The sequence below is a fragment of the Lissotriton helveticus genome, chromosome 1_1, assembly GCF_964261635.1.
Source record: "Lissotriton helveticus chromosome 1_1, aLisHel1.1, whole genome shotgun sequence".
Taxonomy (NCBI): domain Eukaryota; kingdom Metazoa; phylum Chordata; class Amphibia; order Caudata; family Salamandridae; genus Lissotriton; species Lissotriton helveticus.
The window spans coordinates 514,189,712-514,208,365 of record NC_136057.1 but is presented as its reverse complement, the minus strand read 5'-3'; the positions used below and the strand labels follow the sequence as shown (position 1 = coordinate 514,208,365).

The 18,654-nt window shown below is 47.0% G+C and overlaps 1 protein-coding gene across 3 annotated transcripts in view; it reads right to left on the bottom strand.

The window, feature by feature from the left end:
* DYRK4 (dual specificity tyrosine phosphorylation regulated kinase 4) overlaps nucleotides 1-18,654 on the bottom strand; it is a 977,358-nt gene that overhangs the window by 473,022 nt on the left and 485,682 nt on the right. For all 3 annotated transcript variants that reach the window (XM_078654210.1, XM_078654204.1, XM_078654218.1), the window contains exon 6: nucleotides 3,138-3,278. In XM_078654210.1, the coding sequence (XP_078510336.1) occupies nucleotides 3,138-3,278 (141 nt within the window). The remainder of the gene's footprint in view (nucleotides 1-3,137; nucleotides 3,279-18,654) is intronic.

Genomic DNA, 18,654 nt, shown 5'->3' with positions numbered 1-18,654 from the left:
CCAAAAATCAGATAAAGTACTATAGCATAATGAAACAGTACTTAGTGCCTGATGCCTGGGAGGAACAGATGAGAAAAAGGAGGGACAAAGAGGCAGGACTGACCATTAGCAGGTAAGGATGTTTAAAGGACACTGAAACAAACACATTGAAAGCAGGGGGGTGGCTTTAAGCCCACAAGACAAGTTACAACAGGTCTCAAAAGCTCTACCTAAAAAAGGGACACCAGCAAGAGTGTTATCATAATGTATAAAAGAGGTAAACTGCAATAACAGTGAAAAATATGTGACAGTCATTCAACATCTAGAGATATAGCAGACATCAGTACCCAGGCTGGGAGTGTTACTCAAGGACAGGCCCATTTAGTAGCCCATATATGATGAGAAAGGGTATATCCTCATACCTGTTTAGTTACACTCAATTATCTAGAATGATGGGCAGATAGACTTTAAGAAAGGAGGATTCTTTACTACATTCCTAGTATGACCCTGACATGTGTGAGAATACATTACCATGATAATATATGAAGAAAGACAGAAAATCCATTGTCTACTGTCATTAAGTGTGTGAATATAGGATTGGTCCCCCATCGGTGTGACTATTAGTCTTGTAAAAATAAGGCAAATAGTTGCAGGAGTCAGTCATGCTCACTGCTGTTTTTCACCCATGCCATGTGTGATATTATACAGTAAGTGTAACACAGGTTGTGTACTATGGTATTTAAATATCTTATATGATTTAAAATACTTCTAGGTGAATAAAAAGACAGAATGAACTACAAGACAAGCATAATATTCTGATAAATGTGACTAGAATTATAACATTGTTTTATTATCCACTGGTAAAAAATAACCTACAAGACTGTTAGAGGTAAGACATATTCTTAACTGCATGTAAGTGTGAGGATGCAGGGCAGACTTTAGGGGTACCTGTGTTGCCCTGATGGAGACCCTAGACCTTCTTTTTGGGATCTTGGAGTGGCTGAAACGTGCTGGCAAATTATTGCTTGAAAGGACGTCCGAGGCATAAGATGACTATATCATTCTTAAATTTGTTTTTAATCCTGTCCTGTGTACCCACTAAATAAAGGTATTGCCTTGGGATTATACAGAGGTTGTTCTATTGATGTATCTGGACTCCTGATATACCATGGGAGTTTGAGACCACCAAGTTGGGATTAAATTTACATGGTGCGGTGGACAAGCCAATGATGAAGAATGTAGCAATAATATCGTTGAGACTTTTCCAATAAAATCTTTGTCTTTTTTTCCCCCATGGGACAAGATCTGTTATTATAGTCAGGATAAAGAGGAGACAAACTGCAGCACTTTTTGTGTGTTCATCACTCAGTAGGCTCACAATTCTCCATGACCCTGAATATCCTCTCTTCCTCTGCAGCTGCATATGGTTACTGAGGTGAGTCCAAGGGTCTCTTCTAGTGTCGCAGTCTGCCAGTGCCTCAACCCTCTCAGTCCAGCAAGCTGCAAACATGATCAAACACAGACCTGGGTTCTAGCTAAATGTCTACGCAGCCACCTTCACCCAATCACAAGTTCTCTCCTTAGGTTTTAACGGTCCTATGAGCCCAGGACAACCTCCAGCAGCACTCCTTTATTTACTCTAAGATCAGCAGAAACATAAATCGGGGGTGGGGGAAACTTAGCTTCTCAGGTTAGTTCACAATAGTCAGGAGCAGGCAATCACAAAATTGGAGCGGGCTATCTTAACGTCAACTTTGCTCATAATTACTCACGGCATAGTCCAATATCGTTTAAACAATTCTGTCCCCCACCATGAAACCTGGAAAATATTCCAGTGTCACTTTTTGTAATTTTGCCTGTATAGTCTTCTACATCTGTACATCAATGGTAATGGAGTAACTTTTATGCACAGGCAACAGGAATTCCTTCATAGATGGGTTTAGTGTCAGGCATGGTCAGACACAGAATCATCTTACACCATACGTGTATTTCTGCTGCCAGATTTTCTTCATGGAGTCTCTTAGAGGTTTTAGTTATAATGTATTTTATTGCCAAACTGTCAAATAAAGACAAAACATGGATTAAGGTATATTTTGCACAAAATAGGAGAAAGGATGGAGCATGTGGTATTGAATGGAAATTTTAACCTTCTAAAGGTATTTATCAAGGAAAATGCCCTCCCTGTCTTCGAGGGTGGCAAAGGCATACTTGTCATCCAAATGCCAGCGTAGAAATAGACTCATTGCTGCAGCTGAGGCTAAAGCCTCATAGATGCAAACGGCTCTGGGTTGATTTAGAGAATGGCAGTCAAGTCCTCTTCAATCAGGATGGTAGAGGACACTGCCCCCACCATGCAGAGGGACCTTTACCCACCATATTTAAAGTTGCTGGCAGTTCCATGGACAGCTCTCATATTGTAAGGAACTGCTATAATTTTTTCAAAGGTATGAAAGAAGGCTCTGTCAAGCAGGATGGCAGTCCTGCGAACCGTTACAAAGTTTAGCTTTTTCCAAAAACAATCTCCCAAAAAAAGTCAAATGAATGGACCTCACACCATGGGAGTGTTCTTCTATTTTTTACTGTCCCTCATCCCTAAACCTTGTGGTGAAAGATAGTAAAGCAGGCAGTTGGTTGGCTAACCTCCAATGGCGTGTACTTTGTCAGGCAGTCAGATGAGTATGTCAGTGATGGAGCTGGAGTAGGTTCCATCGACAACATATTTTCGGTCTGCCCGCATCTATATGAGGCAGGAATTCCGACTGTTTAACAACAAGGGTACTCTGTCCCCAAAACATTAACTCAACCCCTCTATCATCACTTGTAGCAGCTGGTGACCAACACAAAGTGCTCTTCCAGCACCTAAAAAACACAAACTTAGCCCAGGGTATTTGTTAGATGGAAAAAGGTACTAAGCTGTAGAGCTTTCAGATGGCAACATGTATCAGAAGAACAGTGTCAATCGAAACTAATCAGACCCCAAAAAGTCTCTAATAGGTTTATTATTGTTTAGGATATATGTATGGGTACAATTTTGTGTAAAAACAAAACAGATCAAATTTATTTTCAGATTAGCTTATTGTCTTGTTAAGGCAAAATACTTTTCGTCCAAATGAAAGTATTTCTATCTGTAGACATATGGTAAAGACAGCGTAGCTTACCCCAGTAATTCAAAGGATATACAGAGATGGTTACGGAAGTAAAAGTATTCTTTCATGCGTACAATGTTGTGACTGCCATCCTTGTCTTTTCTTCGAAGCAGTTCTAAAATTTTAATTTCCATTAAAGCCTGATGATGAAACCTATACCATTAACAAAAACAGTAATTTATTGAATCTACTTAAGTTAGATGATTGTTATAAGCATTTCTTTAAATACATGTTGCAATCTTTATTTCAAAACATGTTAGTTGGTCATTTTGTTTGTTCAAACACAAAACATACTTGCAAACATTAAGTGAAACCTGGCATGATTCAGAAAACATTCAAATGTTTTTACATTTTTAGATACAAATTGTTAATTTGTTAACAATATGTGGAAAGTAGGCTACATTGCCCGCCCTTTGTGGGTACTGTGACTCGTTGGACTTTTGGTGGTTGCTTCAGGAAGGCATTTGTGAAATGTAAAATAACCGGGGCTAGGTCCTTGGGGCCCCATTAGGATAGCGGGTGGAAAACCACCCCGACCACCATGGAGGCGGGAAATAACTGCCCGCCGGTACCGCGGATGAACCGTGTGGTCAAATTAGGATTATCCGCCGAAAAAGACCTACCGCGGTCGTAGTGGGCTAACAAAAACCGTTCGAGGCGGGCGGAGACGTCCAAAATCCGACCTTGGCGGTCGGAAACGCAGCAGAAAACTCACAACCCTCCGCAAGAAAAGGGGAGACATCGCACGGGAAATTTGTATATCCCCGATGGTCCCGTGGTACGATCCGGTGTTTCCGACCGCCGCGGTCGCAAACAGGAGTGAATGGGAGAGATAGTGGAAGAGCTGCGGCATAGCTACCGCAGCCGATCAAACATGAAAAACATGCCGGTTGATGCCAAAACACTGCAAAGATGCCAAAACTGGCACAAAGTAAAGTAGTCATGCCCCACAAATACACAAAACAATTAAAGAACAGATCCCCAAAAAATAATACAAATCCATTGACCTACACCCACAACACACCTGACATCAAAATACTTTTTGGACACTCCCACGCAGCTGAGCATAAAACCAGCCACTTCATTGACCACAATCCTTTGCAACACTCCAGAAGAGAAGGCCAAACACCACATCTGACAGGAGAGGCAAAAGCACACGGCACACACACCACCACCAGCACCACTACCACCATCACAACCGCCATCACACCAGCACCAACAATATCCCACCACACAACACACCTCACACCTCAACACCACACCCACCCCTACACCCACAAATACTTCATACACCACGCACCATGGCAGCACAGAAAATGCCAACATTCACAGAGAGTGAGTTGACAGTCATGGTCGATGAGATAGTGAGAGTGGAACCACAACTGTTTGATAGCCTGGTCCAACAGACACCATTAGCCACATGGACACAAATGTGGGAAAGGATAGTTCAAAGGGTCAATGCAGTAGGGACCACCCCACGATTCAAGAAGGAGATCATAAAGCAGTGGCATGATCTCAAGAGGGTTGTCAAAGAGAGGAGAAGCAAGAACCGGGAGCTGGCTGAGAGGACTGGCGGTGGCCCTCCCATTCCACCAAAAACATTCACACAATGGGAGGAGAAGGGGCTTGCCATACTGCATCCTGAGAGTCTCACAGGAGTAGCCGGGGGAGTGGAGGCTGGTAAGTACAAACTAATGTCAACTAACACACTGATAAGTACTACCTTGCACAACCCAAACACCATTGAATTGTCCATCCTCACCTAACAGGTATGTATCCATCTTGCTTGGGAGGTCTGTTTAGGGGAGGGAGGCCTGTACTACAACTCCCACCATGCCCCCTGTCCCACAGCCTACCAAGATGGAGCCCTCCCCCCACACCACCCAGGAGCATGTGTCAGCCATTGCATTGTCTACCCTCACCTAACAGGTATATATCCATCTTGCTTGGGAGGTCTGTTTGGGGGAGGGAGGCCTGCTCTACAACTCCCACCATGCCCCCTGTCCCACAGCCTACCAAGATGGAGCCCTCCCCCACACCACCCAGGAGCATGTGTCAGCCATTGCATTGTCCACCCTCACCTAACAGGTATGTATCCATCTTGCTTGGGAGGTCTGTTTGGGGGAGGGAGGCCTGTCCTACAACTCCCACCATGCCCCCTGTCCCACAGCCTACCAAGATGGAGCCCTCCCCTCACACCACCCAGGAGCATGTGTCAGCCATTGCATTGTCCACGCTCACCTCACCTAACAGGTATGTATCCATCTTGCTTGGGAGATCTGTTTGGGGGAGGGAGGCCTGTACTACAGCTCCCACATGCCCCCTGTCCCACAGCCTACCAAGATGGAGCCCTCCCCATACCACCCAGGAGAATGTGTCAGCCTATGCATTGTCCGCCCTCACCTAACAGGTATGTATCCATCTTGCTTGGGAGGTCTGTTTGGAGGAGGGAGGCCTGTACCACAACACACAGCAGCAGTTGCATGCAATGCATCGATACATTACATGTACCAGTTATTCATGTTCCTCTCCACCATGTAATTACCGCCAGTAATGTCATTACTAATAATAGTGAAGATCTCTCAATTGTGTAGTCTACAGACAGTTGATTTCACTCAGCTAACAGAATACTTGCACAGAGACCAACAATGACCATTCACAATCCAATCCACAGGTGATGAAGGACTCGCTGCTGATGACAACAACGACCAGCAGAGCCAGTCTCCACCCCCGGTACATGGACTCTCGGATGTTGACTCCCAGGATAGTTTGGATGATGAGCTCCTGGCCGGCCCATCTGGTGTGCCAAGGCCAAACAGGTCCCAGGACCCCATCCTCCCCACCACCACGTCTGCTGCACCAACAACTGCACAGCAGACCCCTGCAATCATGGCCTGTGCCTCCACCGCTGCCACTTCAGCCACCACTACCAGGACCCTCCCTGTCCCAGGGGACGACCAGGACACAACACCAACTGTGGAGGGCAGGGAGAGTGTGTGAGGACCCACTGTGGTGAGGCAACAGGTCCGGGTCCCCCCAGACCTCAGGAGGTAGGCACACCATCCCTGGACCACTTCACCAGAGTCATCGGTGCATATGAACAGGTCCAGGGACAAACTGGACCGATGAGGTCCATCGACACACGCCTTAGTCAAATGGTGGACCTCATGGCCCAGAAAGTGGCGTTGCAGAGGGACAGGCCTGCAGCACAACCAACACCTCCTCCCCCTTCTGTTGTGCCGCAGGATGACAGTGCACCATTCTCCCCTGTGCGAACAGAGAGGGGCGAGTCCTCTGACGCCGCTGGCCATTCAGCAGGCCCCCTACCGCCAAAAAGATCAAGGGGGCGTTTAAAGAAGACCCTGGGAGTCTCCGGAGGCAAAGCACCAGCCATACGCCAGTCACGGAGCCAGCCCTGATGCCAACCCTCTTCCCCACTGCATTGACTGTTCGGACTGTCCTTCCTCACACTGCCTTGGCAATGGCACTTGTCTGATGGACTGGGTGACCACATCCACGTGGTGTCTACTCTTGCATCTCATCCACCATGACTGTCAAATCACTGCCCATTCACCACCTTCATGTAAATATTCCCGCACCCCTCACATGTCCACTTTGCAAATAAAAAACCGGACGCACCAGATCTTGTGCTGTATCATTTTTAGTGCAATATGTACAGATTAGAAAATGTCCATGATGTGTTCAAATGATGTACAGTATGTAGGGCAGGAATATTCTGTCTAGGGAGACACAACAGAACAACAGTCACTGGTGTCATTGTGGCATCACAGACATAACACTACACAAAACATACACATGAGACTACAGGCGTACATCACCATGTGCAGCAGGTGTTAACAATTCGAGTCCAGCATACCTCCACATATGGAACATCAATGACACCTTTCCTACACACAGGTGACTCAACATGTGCCTGTCTGTACCATCCGCAGATAGCCCTGCACAACAACAACAAACACAACAGACAATGTACAAGTCGTACATCTTTACACACCTTCAAGTGAAGTAGCGGTTGATGAGCTGTTGACGCATGTAAACTCCTTCCTCCTCTCCACTGTCCTCATCACTGGACTCATGGCCATGAACAGGCAGGGGTCTTGGGTCCTCATCATCGTCCAGGAGCAGGGGGATTCCCTTGTGAATGGCCAGGTTGTGCAGCATACAGCATGCCACAACGATCTTGCAGACCTTCCCAGGCGAGTATGCCAGTGCTCCTCCTGTCCTGTCAAGGAAGGGGGTACCAGATTTGCCATCATCCGGGAGCACAATGCTGTTCCTCAGGATGTAAGAATCATGGGCAGAGCCGGGGAATCTTGCACACACATGTGATACGGTCATGTCCACAAGGCACCCCACCTGCACATTAATCGAATGATAATGTTTCCAATTTCTGAAAATGTGCTCATTCGCCTGTGGTGGCACCAGACCTACATGGGTGCAATCGATGGCACCAACAACATGTGGGATGTGCCCAAGGGGATAGAAGTCACCCTTCACACCGGCCAATTCTGCTCCCCTAGGGAAATGTATGTGTCTATCCTTAAATAACATCACGGCTGCAAGTACATCCCTCAGCACCATGCTGAACATAGGTTGCGACATGCCTGCAGCGCTGGCCACAGTCTACTAGAAGGAACCAGCTGCAAAAAAGTGGAGGGCTGCCAACACTTTGTATGTGGTTGTGAATGCTGTTGGGTAGTGGCGACGAGGCTGCAGGTGGGACTCCAACAGATCACAAAGGGTCTTCAGTGTCGGTCTGTTGAGGCGAAACTTGCGAATGATCGCTATATCCTCCATGTCCTCCAGCATTGTCAGGTGACGTATGAGATTAGGCCTCCTCCTAGTTGAGATGTAAATGGACACATGTCACTGACAACCATCCTGAGAGGGACACTGCACATACATGTAAGGATGTGACGGTAAAGCAAAGACTGCCATGAGATATGTGTGGCACACCATGTCACATGGGTGGACATATAAGACACACCGAGGGCACACCTATCCATTAGCAATACACAAGTGACACAAACAACCCATTGGTCAATGTGAATGCACACATACGCAAACACACATTACACATTAGTACGCCTTGTACCGTAACATCCAACAACGTGTGTAAGATGATCATGACTGTCTCATTCACATCTGCTGTACCTGTCACACATCAATACATGTATGTAACTTGGAACGAATCTATGACAGAATATCGAGCATGCAAATATCGACAGACAAAATATCGGCGCTGGAATATCGAAGGCAAGTATATCGACACCCTATCTACAACATGGTAAGTACAAAAATATCGAAAATAAAATATCGATGTTAAAAATATTGTAATAAAAAATATCGGGTTTTTTCAGTAAAAAAAACGTTAAATTAAATAAATAATACTTATATATAATTTAAACGTATTTTAAAATTTGATATAATGTTTCAAATGAATAAATAAAACATATTTAATATTAAACATTTAATTAAAATTAAACATACAATATATAATATATACTTAATTAATATATATATATTTATTAAATTAATTAAAAATATTAACAAATAATATAAATAAAAAATACATCAACACTCATAAAATAATAACATAAATAATAATACATAATTATATTTAATAAATGACAACAATTAAATATACTTTTAATATTTTTAAAATTAATTAAATACAACATTATGTAAAATATTAAATACATAAATAAATATAAATAATATTGTATAGCGTAAGGGTAAAAATTACTATTCAAATTTCAAAGAGTGCAACAGTAGGGAAAGCGTTGGATAGCGTACGTATAAAAATTACTATTCCCACTCCAGAGAGTGCAACAGTAGGGAAAGCGTAGGATAGCAAGTTGGTAAAAATTACTATTCCCACTCCAGTGAGTGCAAAAGGAGGGAAAACGTTGGATAGCGGGTGAGTAAAAATTACTATTTCCACTCCAGTGGGTGCAACAGTAGGGAAAAAGTTGGATAGCGTAGGGGTAAAATTACTATTCCAACTCCAAAGAGTGCAACAGTAGGGAAAGAGTTAGATAGCGTAGGGGGAAAAATTACTATTCCCATTCCAGTGGGTGCAATAGTAGGGAAAGCGTTGGATAGCGTAGGGGTAAAATTACTATTCCAACTCCAAAGAGTGGAACAGTAGGGAAAGCGTTGGATAGCGTAGGGGTAAAATTACTATTCCAACTCCAAAGAGTGCAACAGTAGGGAAAGAGTTGGATAGCGTAGGGGGAAAAATTACTATTCCCCCTCCAGAGAGTGCAACAGTAGGGAAAGCGTTGGATAGCGGGTGGGTAAAAATTACTATTCAAACTCCAGAGGGTACAACAGTAGGGAAAGAGTTGGATAGCTTAGGGGTAAAATTACTATTCCAACTCCAAAGAGTGGAACAGTAGAGAAAGAGTTGGATAGCGTAGGGGGAAAAATTAGTATTCCCACTCCAGTGGGTGCAACAGTAGGGAAAGCGTTGGATAGCGTAGGGGTAAAATTACTATTCCAACTCCAAAGAGTGGAACAGTAGGGAAAGAGTTGGATACCGTAGGGGGAAAAATTACTATTCCCACTCCAGAGAGTGCAACAGTTGGGAAAGCGTTGGATAGCGGGTGGGTAAAAATTACTATTCCCACTCCAGTGGGTGCAACAGTAGTGAAAGCGTTGGATAGCGTAGGGGTAAAATTACTATTCCAACTCCAAAGAGTGCAACAGTAGGGAAAGAGTTGGATAGCGTAGGGGGAAAAATTACTATTCCCACTCCAGAGAGTGCAACAGTAGGGAAAGCGTTGGGTAGCGGGTGGGTAAAAATTACTATTCCCACTCCAGTGGGTGCAACAGTAGGGAAAGCGTTGGATAGTGTAGGGGTAAAATTACTATTCCAACTCCAAAGAGTCCAACAGTAGGGAAAGAGTTGGATAGCGTAGGGGTAAAAAAGAGTGCAACAGTAGGGAAAGCGTTCGATAGTGGGTGTGTAAAAATCACTATTCCCATTCCAGAGAGTGCTACAGTAGGGAAAGCGTGGGATAGCGGGTGGGTAAAAATTACTATTTCCACTCCAGTGAGCGCAACAGTAGGGAAAACGTTGGATAGTGGGTGGGTACAAATTACTATTTCCACTCCAGAGAGTGCAACTGTAGGGAAAACGTTGGATAGCGGGTGGGTAAAAATTACTATTCCCACTCCAGAGGGTGCAACACCAGGGAAAGTGTTTAATAGCGTAGATTTTTATTTTAACATACTTATAAATCATTCTTATATTTGAAATAATGTATATATCCATTTTTAAATACATCAACATCAATAAAATACAATTACTAATTAATAAAACCAATGACACTTAAAAAAAATAATTGTCAATAAATTAACAACAAACACCATTAAATAATAATAATTAAATATTACTCACCAAATAATGAAAATAATAAAAATAACTAGTTATCATTAAAAAAAAATTTTTTAATTACTATTAAAATTTAAGAAACAATATACAAAATATTTTTAAAAAATTAAAAAGTTTACCAATTAATTAATGATTTTTTCTAGTTATTGAAAAATAATTATGATTTAAAAATATTAATTCCCAATTAAATACATTTTTTATGTTTAAAAATAATTTGCCAATTAATAATTAATTAATACATTAATTATCAGTAAACAATTTGTTTACATAATTAAATATTTACAATTAAATTACTTCCCACCCAATACCCCTATAAAACCACAACACGCTCCAATACTAAAACATCACATTTAATAAAAATTAACAATAATTACCAATTAAATAATTAATTTATCAATTAAAATAATTAATTTCCAAATAATAGATTATTACTAAATACATTATACATCAAATTTTTTTATTAATTACAATTAAATTACTTCCCACCCTATTCCCCTATAAACCCACAACCCACTCAGGTACTAAAACATAACATTTAATAAAAATTAACATTAATTACCAATTTAATAATTAATTAATCAATAAAATTAATTAATTGCCAATTATTAATTAAATAAAAAATTAATTACACATAAAATAATTAATTATTTACAAATAAATTACTTCCCACCCTATTCCCCTATAAACCCACAACCCGCTCCGGTACTAAAACATATAATTTACTTACAAATAAATGTATTAATATATAATATGAATTAATTTAAATACTTAAATACATATAACACATACATAATAAAAAACATAAAAATAATACAAATATCGATATTAGTGACATCGAAATTAGTTACATCGATATATATGCTATCGATATTACTAACTTCGATATTACTTACATCGATATAAATGAAATAGATATTACTTACCTTGAGAGCGATATTCTGTCCAACGATATTCTTGACATCGATATTCATGACCTTCGAAATTTCAAACACGATATTTTGGTAGGTCGATATTTACTACTCGATATTTTGACTGTGAACCACTTGGAACACATCCAAAACACAATGATCACAGTAGCTGTAAAAATGTCCCTAGTGTGCATGAGCTCAAAATGAAAGCATAAGTAAGTGACAACACCATACAGTGGGACAAGCATTGCCAAGGCCAGCACTGACACACAACACATTGATTCCTAAGACAAAATTCACACCAGCTTAACACTGTGTAGCATCAGCCACCATAAAATGCCCAACTGACATGGGAGGGACCACAGACCAATGTGCCTCACACATAACGTGCGTCCACCTGTGTAACATATGTGATAATCAAATTGTGTGCCCTATCATGTGCCCTTAACCAGGTTGCTGCTGTCTACTGATGCAATGATCACGATGGACATTGCCATAGCATGTGCCCAAATCGCAGTAGGTACCGCCTGGCGCCGGCGGTGCGACACCAGCACCACCCCTTTCACAAGTGCGGTAGCCATTGGCATATGGACATGTGTAGTTGGCGGTGGGCATGCTCGGCCGCCCAAATCGCGGTAGCTACCTCCTGGCCCCGGCGGTGCGACACCGCCATGGAGCATTGCCTACAGCCAATGGGAGCGACGATCGCGCTGGTATGATGCAGTTTTGAAAATCGCGGTATGCGTGCTCCGCCACTGCAGAGGCGCTCATTGGATGAATTTGAACGATGCACCATCGCGGTAGCGCACCCTGGGACCCTGCGGTTCTTCACCGCCATGGAGTATTGCCTACAGCCAATGGGAGCGACGATCGCGGTGGCATGATGCAGTTTTGAAAATCGCGGTATGCGTGCTCCGCCACCGCGGAGGCAGTCATTGGATGATTTTGAATGAGGCAGAACTTCACAACCAATTGTTGCAGCTTTGCATCTTAGAAACGAGCCCAGGGGGCTATAAATCTGTGGGAGTGAGCCTCACATTTCCACTGCTCACAGAGCCTGCTGCCTGGGACCCTCTCCTGCTGCTGCCTGAAGTGCCTGCTGCCTGGGACCCTCTCCTGCTGCTGCCTGAAGTGCCTGCTGCCTGGAACCCTCTACTGCTGCTGCCTGGGACCTTCTCCTGCTGCTGCCTGGGACCCTCTCCTGCTGCTGCCTGGGACCCTCTCCTGCTGCTGCCTGAAGTGCCTGCTGCCTGGGACCCTCTCCTGCTGCTGCCTGGGACCCTCTCCTGCTGCTGCCTGAAGTGCCTGCTGCCTGGGACCCTCTCCTGCTGCTGCCTGGGACGCTCTCCTGCTGCTGCCTGAAGTGCGGTAGCCATTGGCATATGGACATGTGTAGATGGCGGTGGGCATGCTCCACCGCCCAAATCGTGGTAGGTACCGACTGGCCCCGGCGGTGCGACACCAGCACCACCCCTTTCACAAGTGCGGTAACCATTGGCATATGGACATGTGTAGATGGCGGTGGGCATGCTCCGCCGCCCAAATCGCGGTAGCTACCGCCTGGCCCTGGCGGTGCGACACCAGCACCACCCCTTTCACAAGTGCGTAGCCATTGACATATGGACATGTGTAGATGGCGGTGGGCATGCTCCGGCTCCCAAATCGCAGTAGCTACCTCCTGGACCCCGCGGTGGGACACCGCCATGGAGCATTGCCTACAGCCAATGGGAGCGACGATCGCGGTAGCATGATGCAGTTTTGAAAATCGCGGTATGCGTGCTCCGCCACCGCGGAGGCGGTCATTGGATGATTTTGAATGAGGCAGACCTACACAACCAATTGTGCAGCTTTGCACCTTAGAAACGAGCCCAGGGGGCTAATAATCTGTGGGAGTGAGCCTCACATTTCCACTGCTCACAGAGCCTGCTGCCTGGGACCCTCTCCTGCTGCTGCCTGGGACCCTCTCCTGCTGCTGCCTGAAGTGCCTGCTGCCTGGGACCCTCTCCTGCTGCTGCCTGATGTGCCTGCTGCCTGGGACCCTCAACTGCTGCTGCCTGGGACCTTCTCCTGCTGCTGCCTGGGACCCTCTCCTGCTGCCGCCTGGGACCCTCTCCTGCTGCTGCCTGAAGTGTCTGCTGCCTGGGACCCTCTCCTGCTGCTGCCTGAAGTGCCTGCTGCCTGGGACCCTCTCCTGCTGCTGCCTGAAGTGCCTGCTGCCTGGGACCCTCTCCTGCTCCTGCCTGGGACGCTCTCCTGCTGCTGCCTGAAGTGCGGTAGCCATTGGCATATGGACATGTGTAGATGGCGGTGGGCATGCTCCACCGCCCAAATAGCGGTAGCTACCACCTGGCCCCGGCGGTGCGACACCAGCACCACCCCTTTCACAAGTGTGGTAGCCATTGTCATATGGACATGTGTAGATGGCGGTGGGCATGCTCGGCACCCAAATCGCGGTAGCTACCGCCTGGCCCCGGCGATGCGACACCGCCATGGAGCATTGCCTACAGCCAATGGGAGCGACGATCGTGGTGGCATGATGCAGTTTTAAAAATCGCGGTATGCGTGCTCCGCCACCGCGGAGGCGGTCATTGGATGAATTTGAATGATGCACCATCGCGGTAGTGCACCCCGGGACCCTGCGGTGCTTCACCGCCATGGAGCATTGCCAACAGCCAATGGGAGCGACGATCGCGGTGGCATGATGCAGTTTTGAAAATCGCGGTATGCGTGCTCCGACTCCGCGGAGGCGGTCATTGGATGATTTTGAATGAGGCAGAACTACACAACCAATTGTTGCAGCTTTGCACCTTAGAAACGAGCCCAGGGGGCTATAAATCTGTGGGAGTGAGCCTCACATTTCCACTGCTCACAGAGCCTGCTGCCTGGGATGCTCTCCTGCTGCTGCCTGAAGTGCCTGCTGCCTGGGACCATCTATTGCTGCTGCCTGATGTGCCTGCTGCCTGGGTCCCTCTACAGCTGCTGCCTGGGACCCTCTCCTGCTGCTGCTTGGGACCCTCTCCGGCTTCTGCCTGAAGTGCCTGCTACATGGGACCATCTCCTGCTGCTGCCTGGGACCCTCTCCTGCTGCTGCCTGGGACCATCTCCTGCTGCTGCCTGAAGTGCCTGCTGCCTGGGACCCTCTCCTGCTGCTGCCTGGGACCCTCTCCTGCTGCTGCCTGAAGTGCCTGCTGCCTGGGACCGTCTCCTGCTGCTGCCTGGGACCCTCTCCTGCTGCTGCCTGAAGTGCCTGCTGCCTGGGACCCTCTCCTGCTGCTTCGTTGGACCCCTCACCACTCACTTCCACCACAGGTTTTCCGTGACCACAGGGATGGCAAGGACAGAGAAGATCCGTGCCAGTCCATTCACAAGCGAGGAGCTAGAGGTCCTGGTGGATGAGGTGCTGGCACAGTACCCAAGGCTGTATGGTGGCCCCAATGTAGTGGTAAGTCATTGTCAAGGTAGCTGTATGGCAGGTGGGGTGTCAGACATGTACTTGTGCTTCAGCATGATATGCCTGAGGGTTTGGGGTTGTCTCATTCACTGACAAACAAGCTGTCTCCAGGGCGAGGGAGTGAATGTCACTGTTTTACCTGCCTGCAGTTCTATGTGTGAGTGGTGTGTGTTACATTATCAGCCATCAAGGGCCACAGGATGTTGGACATGTAGGTGCCAGGACAGGAATTGCTTGGGAGATTGTGTCTGTGTGCCACTGTTGGCTGAATCACTGTGAACCCAGAGACTAGGCCCAGTGTCTGCACACAGTGCTTCAAAACACACACAGGTATAAATGTGATTATGTAGTTTGTAGACATGCATGGGACTGGTTATGTCTGCAAGCCAACGAGGGTGTTCAGTGCAGTCATCCAGCATGTGTGTGTGATTATCTGTGACCCTATACGCCCTCATGAATGCATGCAATCACATGGTTTTGGCCCATGCAGAGTGCTCCTCTGAGGTGTCCCCCAGTATGTGATGTTGGGAGTTTACAAATGGTCATGAGTAGGTGTCTTGATACTGTGGTGATAGATGTTGGTACATGACACTGTGTGACTGATTATTTCCCCTTCGTCTCTCACATACATGCCGCTCAAGGTACACCAGCGTAAGGCCGTGTGAAGGGCCATTGCAGCAAAGGTGCGAGCCCTGGGGGTCTACAACAGACGACGTACACACTGCCACAAGAGGTGGGACGACATCAGTCGGCTTGCAAAAACCGTTAGTGAGATGACATTGGGCATGATACCTCGCACTGGGCGTTTAGCAAGGCGCAACATTACTCCACTGATGGTCCGCATATTGGCAGTGACTCATCCAGAGCTGGATGCACGTCTGAAGGAGCATCGGCAAGAAGGTAGGGATGGGTATTTGGGGAGGGAGACTGTGGCTGGCAGTGGATGCATGTGTACAGGGCCTATTGCGGCGGGGGACCATGTGATGTTCGTGTGGTGGAGCTGTGCTGTGTCATGTGAGTGTCTGCTGGGATGTGTGCCAGTGTCATGCATTGTGACAAAATGCCCTTACAAAGGTGACCCTCCCTGATGTTCTTCCTCATTGCCAGATGTGTAAAGATACACATGGTACTTCAGCATTGGTATAGTGTGAGTAATCTATAAGGGTGGGAACAGCAGGGTCTACTATCTGAGTATGAGTTCATGTATGCATACTTTGCATGCACCATGACCGTTGAGGCCCACACATCTGACAACAAGGTGGCCCAGAGTAACAAATGATGCTTGGTATGGCCCACTTGGCACTGTGTCCAGTCATGTCCTAATGGGGGGGGGGTGTTTTCCCCTTCTGTTCCCTGAAGGTATGTCTGTAGTAATGAGTGTTGTCCACACATCAGGCCCCTAGGTGTGGGCTGGGCAAGTTGTATGTCTAGTACACTTAATCCACAGGCAGGGTGTTGTGGTGTGTGTCCTCAACATGGCTCAGTCATGGCAGATATTCAGTGTTACAGGCACTGTAGTGGTCTATGTAGTGTGGTGCTGCTATGTGATTGCAGGGTGTCGATTTGGGCATCTCCAGTAATGCAGTGATTGGATTGGTTTGTCCTGATAATGACACTAACACAACCCTGTCTCTCTCTCTCATGCAGAATCAACTGTGGACATGGAGGATCGGGACCTGGAAACCAGTAGTGACGAAAGAAGCACCACAGCTGCACTGGAGGCCAGTGAAACAGAGATCAGCAGCGCATCTGAGGGGGACCGTAGTATGCAGGAGGAATCCGTCCCTGAGACACAGAGTACTACATCATCTGATGCCAGCGTGATGCATCCATGTTGTTAGGCACAGGGGATGGTGAGTTAGCGTCATCATCTACCACACAGCGGCCAGTGGCCAGCCTCTCATCCACTTCCTCTGGTGCTGTCCATATCCGTGTCCGTAAGAGTGGACGAGTGACATTCACACATGGCAACGCTGAGCCTGCACCTGTCCCCCCTGCTGCCCTCACAGCAGAGTCAGTAGAGCTCCTGCGCCAGCTTTGTGTGGGCCAGACTGCCCTGATCAATGCCTTCAGTGAGCATAACAAGAAATTAGGCGAGGTGGTTGCATACATGGAGGGTATACACTGTGACTTGTTATGTTATGTTATGTTAAAATGCGTTTATATAGCGCACGGCTACTCTAAAAGAGTGTCCCGGCGCTTTCCACAATCAGCTACAGTGTAGAACATAACATGAAGAACAGATCCCAGAAGCAGGCAAAAGAAAAACCACCTAAACAGAAAGATTAAAAAGCCAAGTCTTCAAATTCCTTCTGAATTGAAGCAAATTGGGAGTGCTGCAAAGTACCAATGGAAGCGAGTTCCACAGCTGGGAGGCCTTGAGGCTGAAAGAGCGCCCCCCCGTACGGGCCTTCCTCACCCGTGGGACCACAACAGTAAAAAGGGATTCAGAGCGCAGAGAGCGGGCAGGGCGATAAAAAGCCAATCTCTTCTGCAGATATCCCGCGCCTGAGCCAAACAGGGCTTTGTGCACCAGCGTCAGGGATTTAAACATAATCCGCTTCTGGATCGGCAGCCAATGCAGCGTCTGCAGCAGCCCAGAAGCCCGTGTTCGTCTATGCAGACCAAAAATCGCACGGGCTGCGGAGTTCTGTGCCACCTGCAAGCGCTGAACCAGATAGTCCGGTAGGCCTAGAAAGAGGGCATTGGCATAATCTAGCCTAGATCCAATTAGCGCCTGCACCATAATCCGTCTGTGCTCCGCAGATAGTAAAGGAAGAAACTTGCGGAGCATTTTCAGAATACCGAAACAGGTGCCGGACAGGCCGAGAACATGCGCTCTCAAAGAGAGCTTGTTGTCAACACCGAGGTTCTTGGCAACCAGGGAGGATTGTGCCGGAGGACACATAGCGGCCGGCCACCACTGCCGCCATTCGGGATCGATAGCACAGCCGAAAAATAAAACCTCCGACTTGCTGGAGTTGGCCTTCAGGCTGTTACGCTGGAACCAGCCGAAGACCATGTCCAGACAGTCCCGAATTCTCTCCCCATCAAATGGCTGATCTTTGCCACATGTGAAGAGGAGTTGCGTGTCGTCGGCGTAGGACACGATCTGGGCTCCGTAAGCCTCCACCGCAGCCGCCAGGGGGGACATGAAGATGTTGAACAATGTCGGGCTCAACACAGATCCCTGTGGGACCCCGACTCCCAGTGGCGGCATCTCGGCGGAGCTCTGGCGGCGGCGGCCTTCCAGAAAAGATGTAAACCATCTGAACACCGTCCCCCTTAGGCCGATGTCGTAAAGCCTGGCGAGAAGCGCCTCATGGGGGACGGTGTCAAAGGCCGCCGACAGGTCCAACATGACTAACATGGCCTTGCCACCCACATCCAAGGTCTCCCTGATGATCTCCGAGACCTCCACCAACGCTGTTTCCGTACTGAAATTCGGACGGAAACCGGATTGGGATGGATGGAGCAAGTTGTTGGATTCAAGAAAGCTCGACAAGACGCCATGGACATGTTTCTCCGTGATCTTAGCCAGAGCCGGGAGAAGTGAAATTGGCCTGTAATTGGCCAAAACCTCGGCATCAAGACCAGGCTTTTTCAGGAGGGGGATCACCATCGCCCTTTTCCAGGTGCGTGGGACAGTCCCCTCCCTCAAGGAAGCGTTGAGGATCGGGTTGACCAAAGGATCCACCACTGCCGCCATCCCCGCCAGAAATTTGGCGGGGCAGGGGTCCAGTGGTGAGC